The 25,507-nt window shown below is 38.7% G+C and overlaps 2 protein-coding genes across 2 annotated transcripts in view; both read left to right on the top strand.

Annotated features, from left to right (window-relative positions):
- LOC135083609 (THAP domain-containing protein 5-like) overlaps window positions 1-1,526 on the top strand; it is a 5,427-nt gene extending 3,901 nt beyond the window's left edge. Inside the window, exon 5 of the mRNA XM_063978307.1 lies at window positions 1,495-1,526. Coding sequence (XP_063834377.1) covers window positions 1,495-1,526 — 32 coding nt within the window. The remainder of the gene's footprint in view (window positions 1-1,494) is intronic.
- LOC135083730 (uncharacterized) lies at window positions 914-25,507 on the top strand. Its single transcript, XM_063978454.1, has 13 exons — window positions 914-1,362; window positions 1,495-2,567; window positions 3,662-3,804; window positions 5,085-14,455; window positions 15,155-15,285; window positions 16,265-16,346; window positions 17,555-17,703; window positions 18,830-18,925; window positions 19,585-19,783; window positions 20,761-20,909; window positions 22,340-22,496; window positions 23,349-23,448; window positions 25,382-25,507. Exons 2-13 carry the CDS (start codon window positions 1,685-1,687, stop codon window positions 25,505-25,507), a joined length of 11,586 nt encoding a protein of 3,861 aa, XP_063834524.1. The 5' UTR covers window positions 914-1,362; window positions 1,495-1,684.

Here is a 25,507-nt window from a genome sequence, read left to right as displayed (position 1 = left end):
GTATGCATATATATCTCTTCGCGAATGGTGGCATGATAAAAAAAGTCTCGTTTATCCAACAATTCAATTATGTACCACCGTAAATGAAGCTAAACAATTTTATCATGACCATATTGCCGACCAGATATATATGGAAAATGTTGGAAAATTCATTTTCTTAATGTTGAGTACAAATTGTAATTTTAGTTGGTTTAAATGTCAACAACATAATAAATAAATTTATGATAAGATGTTTAAAATATTAAGTTACCTTTTTCTAAGAAAAAGTTGTAAAATCATTAATGACAGCTTCATAAAAAGTGAAAACAATTTTGCTGACAAAAGTAAAAAAGCACAGCAACAAAGCATTGAAAAGTAATCTTAGGGCTGAGGTTCGATCAGCTGATAAGAAAATTAAAGATGTTTATAAATAAAAATCCTATTTTTTCTTAGAAAAAGTTGTGAAAATAAAAGTTTACAAAATTATCATTTCTGTACTTTGTTATAATTTTCAATAATTCCTCATGCCTACAACTGCTATGTCATGTTCAATACTTATTGTAATATACCTATTTTATTTCGAAATAAATAATTTACGTTACAAAACTTCGTTTTACTTACACATAGTATAAAATAAAAATAGTAATCATTAAAATATTGAAGGTTCCTATACTAGATATCGATATGCAATTACAACCCTAGCAAAGTATCGATAATCGATAAGTTATTACGAACGTCACTAATACTGTCAGAAAATAAGGCATTATGTTGGTAGCTCCGCCTGTAGTTTGTGCGGTTGGTAAAGATTTGCGGGTCGTTCTCTAAAATGCATATGTGTGCGTGAGCTCAAAAAATATCTATGGAGTGCCGTCTCTTACTCTTTTATGCTCTTTGGCACACATCAAAATCATTTCCATGTTGGTTTTCGCGGTACTGAGCGTCGTTGAACTTATTTTCTTTTCTAAATACAAAATTACTTCAAAATAATTCATGTTTGGTGTTTAGATTTTGAGATAATAAGTGATATCGTTTGTTGAAAAGCTACAATTGGACACAGTGCTGCGGATAAGCGACATTAGTGAAATAAAGATATGATGGCGCGCGGGAGAGTGCTGGGCTAGCTCCATACTCGTTAGCAAATTGGGACTTTGTTCGAGCGATATACTGACGCTGCTATTTCTGGTTAATGTTTCTGATGCTGTTTAACCAAGCCTACGTGAAAATAGGGTCAGAAGAATTATATGAACATTGGTGTGTTTGCAAAAAAGGAAACCAAGTTTTCGATTTTGTGTGTTTGGTGTTACACCAAGGAGACCGCCTAGCACGATGGACAGTTGATTGTGCTTGATCCTTTCTGAGGTCACGACTAGGCAGGATGCGACCGTAAGTAAGAAAAGTAGTTTTTAATTCAGAAAATTGTGTTTTAGCGGCGATAACAGAGGATATTATATGCAAATATTTGAATAACCTATTTGTTTCGTGATACAGAACTTCATTTCGATTGTTTTGTTTCAGATATGCAATCCTGGCATGATGTGGCGATCTGAATCGGTTTAGAGCCCTATGCGGCTGCGAATGCAATTTTTTTATCCATGTTGCATTGAAAATTTTGTAACATTGAGCAAAATTTGATTTTCGATTTTGCTTATCCTAAAATTACGTCAGCGACGTGTATGAGGCATAATTCGTCTTTTAACTTGTTAAAATGGAAGAATCAGAAGATAACATGAGTTCTGAGGATATTGTGAAGGTGGAAAGTCCACTTTTTGTCAAGGCAAAGCCGAAGAAACGGTCATTGATTGAACGGGAGCTTGAGACAAGCTTGACAGCTCATATCACTTCTCCTGTCATAAATAATGTTGGGAACACAAGCCGTTATGGCAGGAGCAGACGTGTCAAACAAGAGGCCGATTATATTGACGTTGAAAGAGGCATACAACTTATGCATTCTCCAGTTCGTGATAAGACGCCTGTTAAAATACAGTCTCCAGTATACAAAATGCATGCCTCAAACTCTCCCATCAAGATAGAACACAAAGAAACTCCTATAAAGGCTCCTATCCTGGCAGACGGCTTAGAAAATCAAATAGAGAATATTTACCATGAAAACATTTCGTTGAGCCGTTTCGGTTCAGATGAGAAGAAGAACAAATCGCCAGCAAACAAATTCCCCAAAGTGTATGTTCGTAAGGATTTAATACAAAAACGGGAGAAAGAAGAAACTGTTATGCTGATTAAAAATATGTTTTCACCCTCCAAAAGCGGTCAGAAAAGTAATAATCATCTGAATAATATTCTAGAAAGATCGTCGGAGAAGTATAGTCTAAACACAAGTAATGAGAATACAAAATCTCACAACGGATTTTTGAGTAACTCTTCTGTTGTTAAAACGCTTGATTTTGACAATAAAAATAAAAAGAAGGAGAATAGAGACATTAAATTTCCGTCTAAAAGTGACATATTTGACATGGAGGCTAAATGTGAGTACCAAGTTGGTGACTTGGCTTGGGCCAGGATGGGCACGTATCCATTTTGGCCGTGTATTGTCACTAGAGAACCAAGCAGTGGGATGTTTGTAAAAAAGAAGTGTAAGTATGATTTATTTGCCTATATTTTAAAGTAATTAATTGGTTTTCATGTATAAGCAGCACGTCTAAACATGGTGGTGTAAGTAATATTTATGCAAATTCCCACCCAATACAATCAGGGTGTGATGAATTATTCCAAAGAAAAAATCATTTTCTATGATTGTGACTAATGCTAATAATAGAAAATACACATACATTACCACAACACAAATTATGTGCATAATTTTAGCAACAGGTAGTAATAATTTTTTGAATGTGTAAGTAAATAAATATAATGTGACGTAAAATCATTATTTTTATTCTTATCTACACTAATATTATAAACTTTCTTTGTTTGTTTGGTTGTAATGAATAGGCTCAAAAACTACTGGACCGTTTTTAAAAATTCTTTCACCATTCGAAAGCTACATTATCCACGAGTAACATAGACTAATTTTATTTTGGAAAAAAATAGGGTTCGGGCGGAAAGCTAGTTATTAATAAAGTAGCTGAAGATTAAAATCCAGTTATAATAATAATTGACAACATTATTTTATATCCTTACATAGGTGCGAAACAGAGTTATTTTAATGTAGGTATGTACCAATTTTATCAGATGTGTGTGTCAACTCTAGCACATTCCCAATCTAAACAAAATTATCTTGACTACCTACACATTTACGAAATGTTATTCAAGTTAAAACAAAAACAATCTTATTTTGCATTACCTACATAATTTAATTTATGTTGTATACAAATTAACATAATGTATTATTTGTTTATTGTTCTATATTTTGCCCATGGCTCTTGCATAGACGTTTGTTCAATGAATTCATAGATTTTAAGAAAATAGCTTCCATACATGGATTTGTGGAGTTTTTGTAAAGTTTTCATCAAATCAAATCAAAATTTAATTTTGTATTTATTACAAGCAGAGAAAATCAGTAACACTTTACGTAAATAAGTAATACAATTTTTTCACATACTTCTTTTCTGAAATTAACACAATATAATACAAAAGTGGTCTAGTATCTTATCATCTAAAAAAAGTACAAAAGATTTTTAACACCGTCCAACCGCATATCCTTTACATAACTCACCATTTAAATTTCCAGTGTTCGGACGGATCGAGCGTGACGTCATCCACGTCACGTTTTTCGGGGACAACGGGCGTCGTGGCTGGATCGTCGATACTATGCTTAGGAAGTTCCTTGGACAGCTGGAGTTTGAGGCTACGAAGCAAGCGTTTAGCCCTATGGTACGTATAAAAATTGACGAATGATACAATTAAGTTACTAAAAGTATATAAAGTTAAGTTTCTTGTGTTGTTCATAGTACAAGATCTGAATTAGAAGTGACCTGCACCCATCTATTTATTTATTCGAAAATATATCGCAAGTGGGTTATCTAAAAATTCCTAATTTGTGTTATTCAGTTTCAATCTGACGCAGGCGAGCCGCGGGCAATAGCTAGTTATTGTATGTATATTACAAACAATGCATATTTTTAACCGGTCTTGCCAATCATAAATGTTTTATTTTTTCTCTGTTGTATTTCACTACATTTTTTTTATTACGTCTAAATAGTTAAAAATTTACCGTTACTATTACAAATATGTATTGCAATATATTCATGCAAAAATATGAATTTATTCTCAATCTTATGTTTTTTTCCGTCTCCAAAGTGATATAAATCGATCAAATGTTGCAAAACAGCAATTGATATTCCACATTAATATGTATCTGCTGTGGATAAATAGAAATAGAATGTGTATGCACATAATTTACATAATTTTTGAATGTGTATGTTTTTATGTCTGAGAGATTCTTTTCAGAATTCTGTCGTGTTGTAGTCCAATAATTTGACTTGAATTTACAATGTCTGATTTAATTCCCTATTTTTTTTGGACTATCCTTCGGATTTATTGCCGCAGTGATTCTGCTAATGTCATGTGATCAAGGCGATTTTGTTACGCATTTACGGCGTGCGCGCATTGATGACTTGTCAGTACACATCTATTTTTCTCTATAAGGTGTGAAAGAAACAGACATACTTATACTATCATGGATAATACTGCCATGGCGACACAAAAGTCACACGTGCGCCTTTAGTAAAGTTACTTTATGTGCTTTAAAAACAAACGGTTTTAATATAAGCTTTCCTTAGTGTGATTGCCAGAGAATGCCACCCGGCATTAAATCCGCCACTCTACATCAGTTTTATGTTCAAAAAAAGTATAAATAAATTGTCAGAAGGGATATAATACAATCCTTAATTAAACTTTGGTTCTATTGAGCCTTCTATAAATTCATAAAATCCTGACACCTACAAGTGTAAAATCCCATGTAGAACCCGGTCAAGTTAACTGCGCACGTTGTGGCTGTGACGTCACATCGACGCTGGTACGAACAGGTCGAACGTGGGGAGATGTGCAGGTAAGTGCGAGGGAGAGTCGCATTCCAGCGAGGTGAGCAGTTAACTCGACCTGGTTATAAAAAGCAGGTAATTTATTAAGACATCCTTATTTCTTTATTTCAGGCAAAAAAGAAGGACCCAAGATTATACGCAGCCTTCTTCGTCTCCGAAAAGAAGATGCCCCAATGGAGCATATCTGTAGAAGAAGCCGAAACTTTGCTGCGCGAGCCGAAACGACTCAGAATAGACCTCTTGTACGAAATGCTAGCAAACTACAGAACCGTCAAATGTTCGTTGAAACAGCAACAAAGAAGCGAGAAGAAAATGGCGAGGACAGCCAGTGACGTGTCATTAAGTGAGAGCCTGTTTGACACATTGTTTTCTGAGGACGATGGAAAAACAGAAGATGCAGAGCGAACCAAGACTAGGAAATCTCTTGACGTGTCCGAAGTCGTCACAGCCTGTCTTGACAATATGGCCGCTAAAACCGGCATCACAAAGATCCAAAGACAATCCCATATGGACCGTTGGCTCCAAAAAGCCAAGTCCAAAACACCAGAGAAGACTCAAGCAAACCTAGCTAATCTCCCACCTCCGAAAGAGAAAGAAGTTCCCAGCGCTAAAAAGAAGAAGAAAATATCGCCAATCAGGGTTCCTATACAAAAGCCTTATAGTTTTAGGAAGTCGTCGTACGAGCCTCAAATCCTGAAGCCGAACGATAATGAGCATGACTACAGTACAAAAGTAAATAATAATTTGCCTAAGACGAGCGATGAAAGTGGGATTTCACTTGACGTAATACCAAAAGAAGAACCGCTAAACAGCGCATCTAGTGATGTTGCTATTGACGCAGACCAAAAAGTTCAAGATATCGATGCAGTTGTTCCTGAAGTTTTAAAAAAGGAAGCAGACATCGATACAATAGTTCCTGAATCTTTAAAAAAAGAAGCAGACATTGATGCTCCACAAAATAGTGCAAAAAACGCGATAGAAATTGGCCTTCTTGATACAACTGATGAAAAAGAAATACAAGAAAATATCTGTAGTGTAGAAGAAAACGAAGAGCTATTATTAGGACTTGATAAGACAGCTGAAATTTTACCATCAACTGAAGAACAAAGTGACAGTATAGAACAAAACACTGGAACACTGGACACTGACAAATCAATTGAAGTTACTGAAGAAACATCTAAAGAAACAACAGACACAGAAAAACAAAAAGAAACAACTGCAAGTCCAAATATTGATACACATAAAGCCACTGAGAGTGATGATGCTGGAAAGAAGTCTGCGGATTTTCTAAAATATATGGAATTGAGACAAGACGCTATTATGGACGAACATCCTGATCTGAGTCACGATGAAATAGTAGATTATTTGTACAAAACGTGGTTGTACGAAGACCATTCTGTGCTAGATAAAAGCAGTGATGATAGTAAGTCCAATGTGAAAAGTGGAAAGAAAAAAACAAACAGGAAATCACTGTCGCTCAATTCGAGTTTTAAAAAAAGCAGTAGAAGCCGAAATGAACAAAACACGTCTACAAATTCAACTAAAACAAGTCTTAGAATGAGGCTATCATATTCACCGTCTTCATCTAAAGCAGAGAAAGACCTAAATATGAGCCAAGAAATTAGTATTAAAACAGTTAACGTTATGGAAAATCAACCATCAACAAGCTACAGCATGGATGTAGAAATGCCACCATTCAAGGAAAAACTTATAAATCCTTTTGCGGTTGGAGTTTCTAAAAAGAGCAATCGGTCTAGATTATCCAATGTGCCAGGCCCATCCAAAGCTGACATATTGGAAGTGAGTCAAGCGATGGATGTTGATGAAACCCAAACAGAAACTCATAGTAAAGATACAGAAAAAAGTACTGAAGTGCTACCAAAGGAAGAAAAGCCATCTACAAGCGCAATTTCAAGTGATACTAATGTTAGAAAGAGTTTAAGGATATCGTCTAAAGACGTAAAAGTGTGCAGATATTCTAATACAGCTAAAACTGTTGAGAATACTCCAGCAAAATTTACTGAAAGTGCAAAAAATGAGGAATGTATACCCTCGACTTCACGATCAAGTGGTACATCTTCTAGAAAAATCCTGAAATCCAGGACATCTAACACACCTAGTACCTCCAAAAGTAAGAAGGAATTAGAGGTTAGCAATGAAGCTAGTACCTCGGTAAATGCTGTAACGACGCCTCAAGATGCAATGGACGTACTGCAAAATGAGTTAGACTTATCTATTAACGCATTTTTAAACGACACATCTGATCTAGATACTTTTAAAGCTGAAGATGACATTGACGTTAAAACTGAAAGCCAAACAATTGAAAACACTCAAATGCCGACTCAACATAGTAAAGATACAAATAAAAGTATTGAAATACCCGCAATTGACGAAAAGCTTGCCGCAAAATCAATTGCAAGTGGTACCACTTTGAGAAAAAGTCGGAGAACTAAGTTATCTCACTCCCCTTCTTCTAGAGGTCAAAAAGAACTCGATGCTAGCAAAGAAGGTGCTAATGTTGCTGCTGTTACTCCTGGAACGTCTCATGATGCCATTCAACATGGTAAGACAGCTGCAGCTACAAAGATTGACGACATAAAGGAAAACGAGATACAGGTGGCCACAAAACCATTGTCGACTGCCATCTCTTCTAGAAAAAGCCTAAGAACTAAGCCATCTAATTCTCCGAGTACCTCTAAAGCTGATAAAGAACTTGACTCTAAAGAAGATAATAATACTACTTTAAAAGTCACTGAAACGACTTCTGAGAACACACATGATAAAGGTACGGACAAATCTGGCATCAAAATACTAGAAAATGAGGAAATGCTTGCTGCTGCAATACCATCTACAAGTGGCACCTCTACTAGAAAAAGTCTTAGAACCAAGCTACCTAATACCCCAAGTAATTCCAGAGTAGAGAATGAACTGGAATCTAGCAAAGAAGCTACCACTTCAAAAGTGACTCAAAACATACCAGAGATGTCTCAACATGTCACTGAAAGTAGTAAAGATATAGACAAATACATTGACGTCTTGAAAAACGACGAAAAGCTGTCCACCAAATCTTCAAATGACTCTAGCAAAGAAGCTAGTACTTCAAAAGTCACTGAAAACACTTCAAATACGTTGCAAGATGTCACTGAACTAAATAAAAAGCCAGATGACGGCATTGAAATCCCAGAAAACGACGAAAAGACTTCAACAAAATCGTTGTCAATTGCTACAACATCCAGAAAAAGCCTTAGAATCAGGCTATCAAATGCTCCAAGTAACTCTAGAGGCGACAATGATCCCGACTCTAGTAAAGAAGTAAAAGTCACTGAAAAGACTCCGGAGACCACTCATCAAGTCACTGAAAGTGAAAAAAATTCAGACGAATGCATTGAAATCCCAAAGAATGACGACAAACCATCCACAAAAGTGTTTTCAAGTGACACGATTCCTAGAAAAAGTCTTAGGACTAGGGTGTCTAATTCACCAAGTACTTCAAGAGTTGAGAAAGAACTCGACTCTAGCCAAAAACCTAGTACTTCAAAAGATACTGAAAATCCTCCAGATTCATCTCACCATGTCACGGAATGTATTGAAATCCCGAAAACTGCCGAAAAGACGTCGACAAAACCGTTGTCAAGTGACACGATCTCAAGAAAAAGTCTCAGAATTAGTTTGTCAAATCCTCCAAGTACCTCTAGAGATGAAAAAGATCTTGATGTTAGCATGGAAGGATCTTCTATAGAAGATGTAACTGTAGTTACTGAAAATACTCAAGAGGCCACTCAACAAGTCACTGAACCTGGTAAAGAAACAGACAAATCCATGGACATCCCAGAAAATGAAAAACTGTACACAAAATCGCTTTCAAGTGGCACAACTTCCAGAAAAAGTCTCAGAATCAGGATATCAAAACCCCCCAGTATCTCTAGAGATGAGAAACTTGACGTTAGCATGGGAGCTAGCACTTCAAAAGATACTGAAAATACTAAAGATTCATCTCACCATGTCACGGAATGTATTGAAATCCCGAAAACTGCCGAAAAGACGTCGACAAAACCGTTGTCAAGTGACGCGATCTCAAGAAAAAGTCTCAGAATCAGTTTGTCAAATCCTCCAAGTACCTCTAGAGATGAAAAAGATCTTGATGCTAGCATGGAAGGATCTTCTGTAGAAGATGTAACTATAGTTACTGAAAATACTCCAGAGGCCACTCAACAAGTCACTGAACCTGGTAAAGAAACAGACAAACCCATTGACATCCCAAAAAATGAAAAACTGTCCGCTAAATTTTTACCAAGTAGCTCAACTTCCAGAAAAAGTCTCAGAATCAGGATATCAAAATCTCCCAGTATCTCTAGAGATGAGAAACTTGACGTTAGCATGGAAGCTAGCACTTCAAAAGATACTGAAAATACTAAAGATTCAACTCACCATGTCACGGAATGTATTGAAATCCCGAAAACTGCCGAAAAGACGTCGACAAAACCGTTGTCAAGTGACACGATCTCAAGAAAAAGTCTCAGAATCAGTTTGTCAAATCCTCCAAGTACCACTAGAGATGAAAAAGATCTTGATGTTAGCATGGAAGGATCTTCTATAGAAGATGTAACTGTAGTTACTGAAAATACTTCAGAGGCCACTCAACAAGACACTGAACCTGGTAAAGAAACAGACAAATCCATTGACATCCCAGAAAATGAAAAACTGTCCACAAAATCGCTTTCAAGTGGCACAAGTTCCAGAAAAAGTCTCAGAATCAGGTTATCGCAATCTCCCAGTATCTCTAGAGACGAGAAACTTGACGTTAGCATGGGAGCTAGCACTTCTGAAGTTGCTGAAAATACTTCAGAGATTCCTAAAAATGTCATTCAACCATCTCTTCACGTTACTGAACCTAATAAAGATAAAGCCGAATGCATTAAACTGCCGGGAAATGACGAAAAACTGTCCACAAAACCTTCTTCAAGTGGTACATCTACAAGAAAAAGCCTTAGGAATAGACTGTCAATTTCTCCAAGCTCACCTCGAGGTGAAAAAGCAATTACTGTTAGTACAGACGCTTTTACAGTGAATGACATCGAATATTCCCATATACCAACTCTTGACGTAGAAAAACATACTGAAATGCCGAAAATCGAGAAGATCCCCACAAAATCTGCTTCTAAATTAAGTCTGAAAACAAGGCTACCGAAACCCTCTGATGCGTCTGAAGTCAAAGCAATTGAAAGTACTCCAACTGCTTCAAAAAGTAATGTTAAAATGCCACAAAATATTGATGAACATGTTGTGGACTCTATAATACAAGATGAAGATCCAGTAAAACCAAATACAGATACTCAAAAAGAGAGAAGAATAAATTTGGAGCAATATCAAAAGAGAATACATGAAGAAACTAATAGAATAACAGAAAAAGCAGTAGATATTACGCAAAGTATGGAAATATCTATAGACGCTCAAAACTTAAGTGAGGTCGCCAATATAGGACAACACAGTGTTGATACTGAAATACGCACAAATGTTGCTCAAAATAGGCTTCTGGGTTCAAAAGAGGAACACAAAAATATTGACACTAAAATTCAAGTACAAGATACCAAAGTAGCGGAAGAACCTAAAAATGAAGTGAAAAATACACACGCTGTAGATAACCATGACAAAATAATCCAAGATTCTGAGTCAGTCCCAATTGAAGACAAAGAATATGGACACTTAGATTTCGTATTTTCAGTATTAGATCAAAAAGTCCTTGAAACCCAATTTAACGTTACAAATAAAATAGAAAAACTTGCTACAGAAAGGAATAAGGACGTACAAAATATTGACTGTAAAACTCTATCTACTGAGACTGATGTTAAACTCGTAGAATGTACTAATAATGACGCTAAGGGTGATGAAAAAACACCTGGTGATTTTAAAATAGATACAACGAATATAAGTAATGCTAACGTAATTAGTGATACTCTTACATCTATAAATAGTTCTACCAGTGATAAAGTAGAAAGTAAAAATAAAAATACCAATATAGATAACTCAAGCAAATGTAAATACCAGAACCTAGTTGATAGTTGCAATGAGCTTAGTGTTCATATCCAAAGATTGCCTCTACATAGTCTTCCTAGTAAGGTTATTAATGTAAAAAATTTAGATAAAGAAATATTAATAGGTAATGTCCGGCGAAACAGTGAAAATAAAACTGTCAGAGACATTAAAACGAGTACAGAATCCAATAAAAAGGATCACGATAGCCCTGAGACTACCCGCAAAACAGAAATTGTTGATCAAGCAGTCGAAATGGCCAAAAATAAATCGATAGACGAAAATATGAGTGTTGAGGAAGAACTAATGACAAAGCTTGTTGAAGAAAGCTTAGAAAAAGCTAAAGGCAGTACTGAAGAGGCTGAATTGACAACATTGATGGCTAGCATAGCCAGTCCTGTTAAAAAAGTGTCATTTAATCTATTTGAAGATGTAAATATTGGGCCAACGAAATCTGACACTGGTAACGTGCCCAAACTGCCCATAGATACAAGGAAAGAACTGTTCCCAAATAAAAATGTAATTGTAAAACCGATTCCAGATAAAGTAGTTTTCCAACTAGACAGTTCGAAATCACAGCCCATAGACTGTTTAATTCAGCCTCCAAAGATAAATGGCTATGTAGACCTATATGAAGATGATTATGATGACGATGAAGAAGAATTTGAATCTCCGGCTTACTCACCTATTTTTAAAGAACCCATAGAACCCGTGGTTAAAATTGAAGAGAAAAGTGATGGTAACAAAGAGTTAGAAAAGGAACAAATTAAAAATGTTGATGAAAGTGTAACGAAACTCGTTTTAGCTGATTCGTCAGTAAAGAAAGTCATTTCTAATAAAACAGACTGCAGAAAAGAAACGCATGTTTCAACTGATCAAGTAGACTCATCGATTAATGATAATAACAAGAAAAATGATGATTTAATGGATTCAATTAGTCGTCTACCAGAACCAATCAAAATGAATGGCTACCATTTGGACGAACAGGGAGTGGAGTTTAGTGACAACGATTTTAATGTTGAAACTTCCTCCATAAATTCCGAAGATTCTGAACCTTTGGCGATTACGAAGAAGAAAATAATTTTCAAGAATCGTAAAAATGCCAAGTTAGCCCTAGAAGATCCTGAGTTTGTCAAATATATGGAATTAAGGCAAGACGACTTGATGGATCAACATCCAGAACTAAATAAAGACGAAATAGTGGAATACTTGTACAAAACGTGGCAGTATGAAGAGAATTCAAAGTCTGATATTATTAAAAATGATGACATTGAACAGTCGAGTTTAGTCAAAGGATTGAACGACAATTTGAGGCAAAAGTCTATGAGAAATCGGTATAGAGACAATAAGAAACGGAACAAAATTCCCGATGATGAATTATTGTCAATGAGTTTGAGCTTGAGAAAGAAACGAAGTAAAAAGCAAGATGAAGATACTATATCTCTGAATTCTGATGTAAGCGATACGTCAATCAAAAGAAGACTTAGGACTAGGATATGCCATTCCCCGGCTATATCACTAGATGAGAATGAATTCAGTGTGAGCAAAGACTGTAGTCCAGAAAGAAAACCAGATGTAGAAGATTTAACGATAGATTCTGATGACGTCATCAAAGTCACTAGACGCAAAGTCCGAAATCGAATATTGGACGATTCTACCGACGAGGAATCTGTGTGCCTTTTGACGGTAAAACAAGAACTTGAAGGTCAAAATGACGATGAAGGTACAGTTAAGATAAAAACAGAAGAACCTGAGACTAGAAAATCGTCCAAAAAAGAACATAAATCTCCTAAAAGAAACAAAAACATGAAAATCAAAAAGTACTTCTCAGTTGTAAACACAGAAACCAAAGATAAGACTGTAAACGGGCATAACGAAATAGAAGTCGGTAAAGATATCAAAGAGGAGTATGACCCGGACGTAGTTTCGATTTCATCCCTCAACTCTGAGGACAGTGAAGTGTCTTTATCTAAAAGAAAACAACGCAAAACTGCTGACAAAAACTCTGAAAAATCTATGGATGATCCTGAATTTCTGAAATACGTCGAACTGAGGCAAGACGTTTTGATTGACGAAAATCCTCAATTGACTCAAGACGAAATCGTTGCATATTTATACAAGACTTGGCTGTACGAAGAGAGCGTCAAATCTGACTTGAAAAAGACGGACGACATCGAACAAGCAAACTTAGTAAAAGGCTTGAATTCTGAAGTGCAGACGAAAAAGCTTAGTCGAAAAAAGATCAAAGTTGAAAAGGAACAAGCTACTGAAGAACTGTCTAAAGACAAACTTAAACGGAAAGTATCTCTAGTTCAACCATTTTACAATGAGGACACAATATCGGACATCGAAGATGAGATAGAGTTGTTCGAGATATTCAGAACCAAAAAGAAAACCACCGATAAAAAACCTGAAGAAAGCAAAGACGATGTTAGTAAAAGTGAGAAGGAAATTAAATCTGAGAAAATTGACGAGTTCATTGAAACTGGAGTGGTTGAAACAGCAACTACAGAAGTATATGATGAAGTTGAATTATATTTCGCACAGCTGCCGAAACCAAAACCTAACGTTTTCAAGGGATTGGTTCGAGAAAAAGTCTGCGAGATTTGCGAGAAAACTGGCAATTTAGTCAAATGTAAAAGCTGCTGTGGTATGTTCCATATCAGCTGTCATAAGAAAGAGCCAGAAGTAGAAGGAGTTATACCTGCTGTTAGAGGGAGAAAGAAGAAGAAAAAGAAGCCTGGTCGCAAGCCAAAGAATTTCGAAGACTCCGAAAGCCATAGCGACGAAAAATCTCAAGACGTCTCTCTTGAGCTAAATGGATCTATGGAGGAAATCGAATTCAAGCCTCATATAGTCGACGAAGCGGTGTTAGAAGCTGCATTATCAGCTAAAATGAAGGAAATACTGCCGACAATCGATTTGACATACGATTCTTACTCTAGCGATGAAGGTTTGGATTGGAACAGCCTTCGACCAGGCCAGTGTGAGATCGTCGACGTTAAACTCAAACCAAAGATAGTTGAAAACTACTCCGATTACAAATGCCACAACTGCCAGACATACTCAACGCCAGTCTGCTTCGTCTGCAAAGAGGCTGTATCAAAAACGGGCGTCGATCACCGTCAGAAATGTCAGACGAATCACTGCAACAAATACTACCATTTGGAATGTTTAGACCACTGGCCGCAGACGCAGTTCAATTCTGGGGAACCTTCCAAAAATCACAAGAAGAACAGTGAGCATTTCGAGCCATTTATGTGTCCGAGGCACGTGTGCCATACGTGTGTGTCTGATGATCCTAGAGGGTGTAAAACCAGGTTCTGTGGGGACAAGTTAGCCAGATGCGTGAGGTGTCCAGCTACGTACCATACATTCACGAAGTGTCTTCCGGCTGGGACGCAGATACTGACTGGGTCGCTGATTGTCTGTCCACGGCATTATGAACATAGGTAAGATTATCCTTCTTTTCTGTGAAGTAGTGTTAAGAAAATAAGTCCCTAAATACGGGTGACATAAGGTTTATAGTTTACTGGTCACTGGGAGTTGCCGGGTTTAAATAAACTTACTTGTTGCATCGTATTCCCTCACTATTAGGAACTTATTTGCTTGTGCACTTAAAGCTTTGTTCAAATAGTGTTCATCGCGTTGACTTCTCTCGCTTTATTGTTGAGAAAACTTAAGGGGGCCTTCTATTTTTTTTATGTGATAGGATTGCTGCAGTGGTGCCACTATGGTGCACATTTTTCCTAGTTTTCAAACAATTTCTAGAAACGCAGTTTCAGTGCCTCTACTTTTTGCGTTTATCACGGTAGTAGCGCTGCAACTGTGCTTCTAAATAGTATGAAAACTAGTAGTGGTGTGACAAGCGTGCTGTACTGCCGTCACCGCAGCACTTCAAAAAATAGTTTATTCAGAACATAGGCCCAATTAGGTTGCCTTCAAATAGTAGGCGTGAGGAAGGCCTCACGCCTACTATTTGAAGGCGCCCTAATTTTTTTGCTCTGCGCTGACTCTTCAATTAATATTATGCAACATAGAAAGCAACACAAAAATGATGTAAAAATCTTACTCTTTCGATACATTTAGTTATTTCTCATTGTATATGGCACTTATGAGACTTCTTCTGATGATTTATATTTTTCCCCCAGGCCCGGCAAGATACCATGCCACGTGAACACAGGATGGTGCTTCATATGTGCCCTCGGAGGGTCACTAATTTGCTGCGAATACTGTCCTACCTCATTCCACGCAGAGTGCCTCAACATTGACCCGCCAGAAGGTATGTTATATTTGTTTAACTAGCGCGTACGCGTGGATCCCGTTTTACGCCCTTAGGGGTGGAGTTTCGTAAAATCCTTTCTTAGCGGATGCCTACGTCATAACATCTACCTGCATGCCAAATTTCAGCCCGATCCGTCCAGTGGTTTGGGCTGTGCGTTGATAGATCACTATGTCAGTCAATCAGTCACCTAATCACCTTGATAGAAGATTGAGGCTACTTGTGCTCACCAGTTGGCGCCACTGTAGAGTGAAGCGTGTAAGAGACATTGACGCCAACTGTTAACCGCTGAAGCGGTAGGGTTCGCATTTCAACTCACTAGTACACTACTGCAACGGAGGGAAGTCGAACCTTGACTTCGAACTCCTATGTTCTTCTGATTAATTTCGTTGCGGGTCCAATGACAGTTTAACTTTCCCCCGGGACAAACTTGACCTTCATTGGTTGTGTTTTTATGGCGGTCAAGCTGTAGATCCCGGCTATACAGGAGTTTCAGCGGTGGGTAAGAGAGGTGGGAATAGTCCCGTAGTACACTACTGTAGAATAAGTTTCTGTCATTTACCAGTGGCTACAACTAGTGCTAGTGGGTGTATATACGGTAGACTTCATTGATGTAATGAGGGCTACTCTTGGCAACACTAGTTGGCGCCACTGGCAAGTCCTTTGACTTGATTGTCAGTGGCGCTAAGTGCTAAGTGACAATGTGATAGCAATTGATCTGGAGAACTTTGTGATTTATGTTATTTCAAAACAGCAAAGTATCGCCATACAGTTGACGCCATGGTCAAAGTTAGAATGCGATAGCCTTATTGGTACATATCAATAAAATTGGCTATTTCAAATGTTTCGTATGACGATGAAATAAATTCTTCTTTGGAATAACAATAAGACCTCGATTACTGTCTAATACTTGCATTTTACATTACCTTCAGTTATAATTCTATTTTATTTGGGTTTAATAAATTAATGTCGTTTGCAGGTGGCTACATGTGCGAAGATTGTGAGACGGGACGTTTGCCGCTGTACGGGGAAATGGTGTGGGTCAAACTGGGACACTACAGGTAAGCACATAATGCTTTCACATTGGCAGTAACGTACAGTTAGCTTCAAGTAGTTCGTGACACCCAAAGTGGCCAAAAATTTGACAACACAACCTATTCCAATGTAACGAAGACGCGTTGGAAAAATTTTGGCTACTTTTGGTGTCACTATTTGACGCTGATTATTCTAGCATGTGCAGTGTGTGACTTTCATATTTAAAGCGTGTTTTGACAAGTCGGTTTCTACCCGACCCGACGCCAGAACGGGTAGAAATCATCCGGGTCGAACACCGATGAAATGACAGATGATCTCAAAAGTTATAGGAAAGATGCGGGCCGTTACCAACCGACCAATCTGACAATCATTGGAGGAGGGCTTTGTCCTTTTTAGTGGTCTTTTTTATTTTTTCTCAGTTTATTTTTGTTCTGTACATGATTTTTTTAATTTCCTCTGTGTGTCTTGCTTGTGTATAAATAGATCGTTTCATCCACGAAGACACGCCCCACCACTTTTTGGTCTCGGTCGCGCGGGGTGCGGGGAGTTTGATCCGAGCAATCCGAGCGTCATTATTGTAGTGTGCGTGTGCTCATGGATAATTTAGCGTGTACCGATAACACTCAAACGTTAGCGGAAGAATGGTGGGGCGCGTCTTCATGGATGAAACGATCTATACCTTCTGTCAAGTAAAACATATTCTAAAGTCTGTTCGCCGAGAGTTGATAAAAAAAAAATCAGAGGTTCTAAACTCATTATAAATTGCGGCCCGCTAATTATTTTTGTCGATATAATGAAAAAGTTGGTAGATTATTTGGCCTGGCCTTTTTTTTTTTGGCCTGGATTCTCGGCTCGGTTACAATTTTATTTTGGAATACCATTTATAAGAATGTTCTAAAAATACCAATTATCTACCAAAATCTACTAAACGATTTCGCACTACTAAATCATCGTTCTCTTTGCCTGAAATCTACCAAAAAAGTAGAAATCTACTAAAAGTGGTCACGCTGTGGCCGCCGCCGCCCGCCGGCCGGGGCGCTTGACGACAGCTGCGTGGCTCGTACCATGGTACTCAGTGCGCGTTGTGACAAACGACGCCCGCCATACAGAATGCGATAATTAAGCGACAGTCGCTATTGCAAGACATTTCATAATATTTATCAACTCTCGGCGAACAGACTTTATTCTTACATTTGCTGTCAAAGTGTAAAACTTTATTTTATTTTCTACACAGGTGGTGGCCAGGAATCGTACTGCACCCGAGCGAGATACCAGAGAACATTCTCTCAGTGAAACATTCTCAAGGAGAGTTCGTTGTGCGGTTCTTCGGCCAGTATGACCATTACTGGGTCAATAGGGGACGCGTCTTCCCGTTCCAAGAAGGTAATATAACAAGTGACAAATTCAAAATTCAATTTTTTTTAAATTCAAATTCAAATTCAAAACGTTTATTTGCCAAAAACACACTCAATTGATATAATTTTTAGACCTGTCAAAACGAGATTCTACCATAGTTTTTGTATGGCAAAGACAAGCTGCAGTCAAAACGCGACTTTAGCCAAAGATTCTGTTAAGTAGACAATCTATGACGTCATTTCTTCAACTTAATGAGAGCTATCGTTTTAACAGTTGGCACCACTGGTGATTGACATGACTTAGTCTACAATAGTGCCAACCTGGTAAATGCAAATGGAATAAATAGCCCGTACCTGTGGGTCTAGTCAAAACGCACTTTAAAATCGCAAACCCATCGCAAACCAGTCGCAAACAAATAAACAAATCGCAAAAGAGGTCGATAATAAAAAAGGCTTAGTCAAACGGCAAAAAATCGAATCGCAAAGCCCTATCTATCGATAATCGAAAGACTGGATTGAAATTTCCCATACAAAGGCTTAGCCAACATGCATTTAAGACTCAATCAAAATCGAATCGAATCGCAACACCCGCCATTTTCATTGCGATTACTAAAACCCCGGTGATAAGCTTCGATTCGGTCGAAAACCAATAGGGTGAGTTGCACCACCTAACTTTGAACGTAACTATGACGTTAACCGGTGTTTTTTGTATGGAGTTTGACAGATTTTAGACGTTTGTCAAAGTTAAACTAAGGTGGTGCAACCAACCCACCCTAAGGCTGTTTTGACAAATCCGTATCGCGATGTCGTTTTGACAGCTAGTTTGACAGCGAAGCATAGACGTAAACAGAGAGCAGAAAGAAGGAAGAAACTAATTTAAAAAAAAAAGCTAGAAAAAGTAAAAACAATCGCAAAGTCATAGACATTTTTTAACTTTTATTCGATTTTGAATGAACTTTTATATCGCCGCGTCGTTGCTGGTGGTTCAATGTGCATTTTAGCTGCCATTTTCCGATCGAATCGAATTACTGGTGACGCGGCGACTGACATTTTAGTGAAAACTTCCTATTGGTTTGCGATGGCATTTTGACTAGACCCACTGATAAAACAAATGTTTAATGTATTTTGTATAAATGAAACATATTTTTTTGCAGGTGACTCCGGAAGAATATCAACTCAGAAGTCCAAAATTGACGCTGCATTTATCACGGCGATGGAACACGCACACAGAGCATTTGAAATTCTTAAAAGTAAGTAATTCCGTATCGTACCATCCATCCATATTTGAGGCCGTCAGCGCAAAAGTGGCCTAAGCTTAACATATTAGTATGGAGCCTAAACTTGGTTAGGCCACTTTTATACTGCTTCGTAGGCAAAAACAATGCGCGCAAAAATAATGTTTACAACGCCCCATCTCTTAACTAAGGGTGAAACTAGGGATTGGTCGCTTTAGCATCAAAATTTATTAGGTTTTTAATAAATTGCAATAGATAAGTACGAATATGAAAAATATGGGTTAGGTCACTTTTGCGCTGACGGCCTCATTTATCCATGTGGTTCCAGCAAAGTAGATAAGCCCATCCCTACTATTCATCTTATCTTCTATAGACAAGATTTCAAGAAACTGAGAGCTATTTTATTGGTGGTCTGGCGTTGACATTCATTCATTAAAATTTTGCGTATCTAGTTTTTAAGTATGCAAGCATTTGATTTACAAAAACAGATCTTGTACTACTTCTTCTCAGCATTGGCTCACCTTATTGTCCCAAAGCAGCAGTTGAGTTAAAAAAATAATTTGATGACTTTTTAATACTGACAATAGTCCATTTACTTGTCGGTTAATGTAGTTTAGACTTTGTTTACTTTAAACTTGCATTTACAACTTTAAAATGAATTATTTCTCTTGCAGACGCTGACACAAACGATGAAGAGTCCCAAGACATAGCGTCGTCTCTCTTACCGCCACACTACGTCAAGTTAAAAGCGAACAAGCCGTGTGGGTCACTAATTGGCCGTAGAACTGATATTGAAGAGAGCTCGCTAGCTCAGTGCGAATGTGACCCGATGGTCGCTGATCCTTGCGGGCCCTACTCTCATTGCCTAAACAGGTAGGTACTTTAAACATACTTTAGTCAGCTTTAAGTAGTTCATGCTATTATCCAAACGCCAATAATATAATATAGGTCGTTTCGTTGCGAAGACGCGCCTCACCAATTTTTAGTCTAAAAAAGCGCGGGGTGCGGGGAATTTGATCCGAGCAATCCGAACGTCATTATTGTAGTGTGCGTGTGCACTCATGGATGATTTAGCGTGTACCGATAACACTCAAACATTAGCGGAAGAATGGTGGGGCGCGTCTTCGTGGATGAAACGATCTATAAAGGCGAACAAACCGTGTGGCTCGCTCATCGGCCGCCGCACTGATATTGAAGAGAAATTGCTAGCTCAGTGCAAATGTGACCCGATGGTCGCTGATCCTTGTGGGCCCTATTCACATTGCCTAAACAGTTACTTTATTATTTTTCGTTTAGCGGAGGTTACCATGACATTAGGCGTGCTTACTAGCGATTACGTAAAAAAAATACACGTAATGTATGACAGACTGTACAACGCCCCTAGCGGTTACATTCAAGAACTAAAATCGTCAGATTTTTTTCTGCATTCGCTAGCGAGCCCACTGATATGTTTCAGACATGTATACCTTGACAGCTCTGCTACGTCACATCACATGTCATCCCTCTGTACAATCTTCAATTATGCCTGTATTTATCTATACTAATATTATAAAGAGGTAAAGTTTGTGTGTTTGTATATTTGTTAAATTGTAAGGGGTAATCTCTGGATCTACTGAACCGATTTTAAAAATTCTTTCAGCAATAGAAAGCCACATTATTGCTGAGTAGCATTGGTTATATAAAAAGCCGAAAAATCCCACTCGGGAGAAGGCGCGGGCGGAAAGCTAGTCACAGATAAATTAATGACAACACATCAAACTACATTTTTGTTGCAAAATAGTCTGTATTACCCCCATATTAGACTGTGTTTAGCTTGATGCAATATCTATACCTGTCTGCTTTCATCATAGGATGCTGTTAACCGAATGCGGCCCAATCTGCCGCGCGGGCGATCGCTGCAGCAACCGCGCGTTTGAAAAGCGACTGTACCCCAAAATGGTGCCGTATAGAACGCCGCATAGGGGCTGGGGACTCAAGACCTTGGAGGACATTAAAGCTGGTAAGAATATTATTCTATTATACTTACTTGTTTTCCGGTACGCGGCCTCCACTCCAAAACCTTCCCATCGGCCGTCAGTTCTGCGTACTATGTGCCCTGCCCACTGCCACTTCAGCTTGCTAATTCGTCGGGCTATGTTAGCGACTTTAGTTCGTTTACGGATCTCCTCATTTCTGATTTGATCTCGTAAAGAAACACCGTGACAACGCAGCGTGGGACGTCCAACCACAAGGTGGACCGACATTATAAATGTAGCAGGAAAGTGCTGGATGTAGGCCGCTACCAACCGGGCAGCATGGAAAGCATTGGGGGAGGCCTATGTTCAGCAGTGGACGTCCTATGGCTGAAATGATGATGATGATGATGATACTTACTTACCGAGTACCTATCTCAGAGTTTCCCTGCGTTACCTCAGAAATGAGGAGATCCGCAGGAAAACCAAAGTGACCGACATAGCCCGCAGAATTGCTAAAATCAAATGGCAGTGGGCGGGGCACACGGCTCGTGGAGCTGATGGCCGTTGGAGCTAAGAAGTTCTCGAATGGCGAACACGGGCCGGAAGACTTAGTGTGGGCAGACCCCCCTCTAGGTGGACCGATGATCTGGTGCAAGGATGTTATGGATATAAAGTTTCGGTTATGGATACGGTTACGGATATTAGATAATATACCGGTTTCGGTTACGGTCACGGATATGAAATCATTTCGGATATCCGATAGTTTCTGTTACGGTTACGGATATCCATTACATCCCTGATCTGGTGAAGGTTGCGGGAAGTAACTGGAAACTTAACATCTGAAAAAAAAACATTGTTACGGTAACGTGGAGCCGGATGCAGACCGTGCTGCCTACCGGGCAATCTGGAAATTATTGTGGGAAGCTTTCATCATCATCATCATCATTTCAGCCACAGGACGTCCACTGCTGAACATAGGCTGATGATTTCCACATCACCCGGTTGGTAGCGGTCTGCATCTAGCGCCTTTTTTTTTACTATCCCGCGGATTTATTGCGGCAGTGATTCTGCCTATGTCAAGTGTTCAAGGGGACACATACTTTAGTCCACTTCAGAATTTTAGGTAATGCTGCAGTCTTTTCCTTCCTGCTACCATTATGAGGTATAGTCTGGTCCGTGAGCACGTAGAATTTTGACCAATGACCCCAATCTACCCATCCTCATCGCTCGCGCGTAATTATGTTGCTATCGCGCTCGCACACTCACTGCGGGCGCCCGTCGCACAGTCGCGACAGCAATATAATTACGCGCGAGCGATAATGATGGGTAGCTTGGGGTCATTGGACAAAATTCTACGTGCTCACGGACCGGGCTTTAGTCGATCTACCTTGTTTTTCTTTGAAAGTCTTGAAATAATGATACTCATCCACTTTACCAAACATATTATTAGCAAGTTCTTATTTATTCTTCCCAGGTCAATTCGTGATAGAATACGTGGGTGAGCTAATAGACGAAGAGGAGTTCAGGCGACGGATGAACAGAATGCACGAGATCCGAGACGAGAACTTTTACTTCTTGACATTGGATAAGGAGAGGATGATCGACGCGGGACCAAAGGGAAACCTCGCTAGGTGAGCTATTTAAAGGGCCATTTAATTATTTGCTTGATCTTGACTTGCCAGTCTTTCCACGCTGCCGCGTGTCTAGATTTTAACTTTTTATTTCATACACACCATGTTCTAATAATTATCAGCCTGATAGTCAAAATTATTAGAAACTAGCTTTCCGCCCGCGGCTTCGCCCGCGTGGAATTTTGTCTGTCACAGAAAAACAATATCGCGCGCGTATTTGCTCACCGTTTAGACCTACCCTGGACTACGACAAACATTTTAAAACCAAAATCAGCTCAATCGGCCCAGCCGTTCTCGAGTTTTAATCAGACTAACGAACATCAATTCATTTTTATTTATATAGATAGATAGATAGATTATGTCAGTTTTCACTAGACTCCATTGAACAAAGAGTAAAATCAAAATTAGTAATGTCATTAATTTTTTGCTTCTACTTAACTGTATGCATCGCATTGTCAAAATGAGAGAACACCCGTCAAAGAGATGAAAAGGGGTCCAAAGTGTAACGCGAGCAAAACCGCGGATAAAAGCTAGTATTACATCATGTAAAGTCCGGTTGCCGAGCAGATAGAATTTCGTCCAATGACCCCAAGCTACCCATCCTTATCGCTCGCGCTTAATTATATTGCCGTCGCGACTGTGCGACGGGCGCCCGCAGTGAGTGTGCGAGCGTAGCTTGGGGTCATTGAACGAAATTGTTGCTCGGCGACCGGACTTTAGTCCATAAGTAAGCAATTTCCAAAAAGTCTGAAAATATGTTATTTTTTATTAAACTCTTTTCTTATATGCGACAGGCAGAGATGAAAATATTGAGTTCAATAAAAATACTTACTAATTTAATTAATTTCCCAGGTTCATGAACCACTGCTGCGAGCCCAACTGCGAGACCCAAAAGTGGACCGTGCTAGGTGACGTCAGAGTGGGCTTGTTCGCCATCAACGACATCCCAGCGGTGAGCTGCATTATTAAAGGAAATAAAATTTGACGTGGAGCCAATTATACACTCGGCATCAAATAAATCGCACCTCCCGCGACAAGCACTTATCAAACGTATGCATCCCCACTTCCCACCAACATTGGTACCATTTGAAAGCCTAGTTCTAAACTTCATTTCATTAAAGGAAAGGTTTTTACCCCAAAAATGTGTCTTTACAAGGATCCAGAGTCACTTCTTCAAAAAATAGGTAGTTACGCTATAACCATTTTTTATGACTATAAAACTGTTAAGTTGGAATTAATCGCTATCCATCTGTTAAAGAGGACACGTGAGATCTTTATTTGGTTTTATAACCATAAAAATTGGTCTAATTGATCCCAGAGGTGAGCCCAAAGTGAGATCTATTTTCAAGTCACATTTATGGTATATGTTAATCATTTATTTAGAAATGAATTGTATTTTTCTTTAAGGATATTTATTGGGCTTTCAAATAACACCAATATTGTTGTGGTACCATGATTGTGTCAGAAGAAAATCTTTAAAGTTCGCGTCGCGGAAGGTGCGGTTTATTTGATGTTGAGTGTAGTTCAATGGTGTCTGTGTGGGACTTGCCGAGACTTATTAGTTCGAAGTCGAACCCCGTCGAAACTATTATTGTGGTCAACCTACTCGTAACACAAGCATAATATTTAGCTTAGCTCGCCGGGTTAACGGGCCTATTAGTAATGAAGGATTTCTTAGTTGCGCTCACCAGTTACGCCTTTTGGACCGTACTCGCCAGCGACAGCTGTTAATATCGTTTTACACTTAACAGTGGGTACCATAAGTGATTAGACCTTTCAATGGCGCCAACCTGGTGATTGCACTGTCTTAGTCACAAGCAAGTGACAATGCATTACTCGCTAGAGACGCCAACTGGAGAGGAAACACTCATTAAATTCGCGAATTGATGACGGCAGTCTTTTATAAAGAATCACCGCAATTAAATAGTCCAGCGGCGTTGAGTTCATAGAGATATAGAGAGATGCCAACTAATGCGCTGAGTTCGAAACTCAGTGTCGCATTAGAAATTCACACACACAAAGTAATCAAAATATGTGCTCATCATCCATTGCGGTATCAGTACTCAACGTTCGAATAATCTTTAGTAGGTACTATGCAAGCAATGTAAACTGTTTACATTATGACGTCGCTGCTGTCATCATTGCTGTCCCGAGTAATGTGTTCTGTTTTTGGGCATATTTCTGCGACACCGGCCCCGCCCCCTTGTCACATCTCCCTTTAGTTTCTGTGATCTGTGGTTGAGTTTATACCCGCGTTTTTCCATATTGAGTTGGCCAGTTGACCTTCACCGTTCAGCTTTTGTCGCTATAGTCCGCATTGTGAAACAAATTCCAAAGTTATTAACCCTGATTATTTAATAATAATAATAGCTTGAAACTTATAGATCTCCACGAAAATAACTATATCACGATGCAGAAAGCGGCAATACTGAACACCTGCCGCATCGTTAGGTGGTTTATACAGGATGAACCTACAAATGTACCAGTCATTTTATAAACTTATAGATCAGATACTTGGCTTGGCCCGTATCTGGTTTTAATCTTACCAGCACTAAAGCTGAGATAAAATATACGAACAAATAATAATAATAATAATAAATAACTTTATTAACACACATTACAAAAAAAAAAACAATACAACAGATTTAAAAAGAAAGAGACGAATGCATGTTAATAGGGCGCCCGCTCAGTTTTAGTTGGGACACCTTATAGGATGTCCCGACACTGATTTTCAGCGGGAAGCCCTAACAGCTACTGCGCATCCCTACCGGCGAGGCTGGTGGAAAAGGAAAATAATGTTAATTTATATTTAAAACTAAAACAGCACAAGGGATACGCAGCAACTATTCTTTATTAATGTATCGTTTTAATTACGAATATTCCAGAATAGCGAGTTAACCTTCAACTACAACTTAGAGTGCGCCGGCATCGAGAAGAAACGGTGTTTGTGCGGTGCCCGCCGCTGCTCGGGGTACATCGGCGCCAAACCGAAGCAGGTCAGCATTCAATAG

This window comes from Ostrinia nubilalis, chromosome 24 (genome assembly GCF_963855985.1).
Source record: "Ostrinia nubilalis chromosome 24, ilOstNubi1.1, whole genome shotgun sequence".
In the NCBI taxonomy this organism is placed as follows: domain Eukaryota; kingdom Metazoa; phylum Arthropoda; class Insecta; order Lepidoptera; family Crambidae; genus Ostrinia; species Ostrinia nubilalis.
The sequence above is the reverse complement of the archived record's forward strand: the minus strand, read 5'-3'. Positions and strand labels throughout refer to the sequence as shown.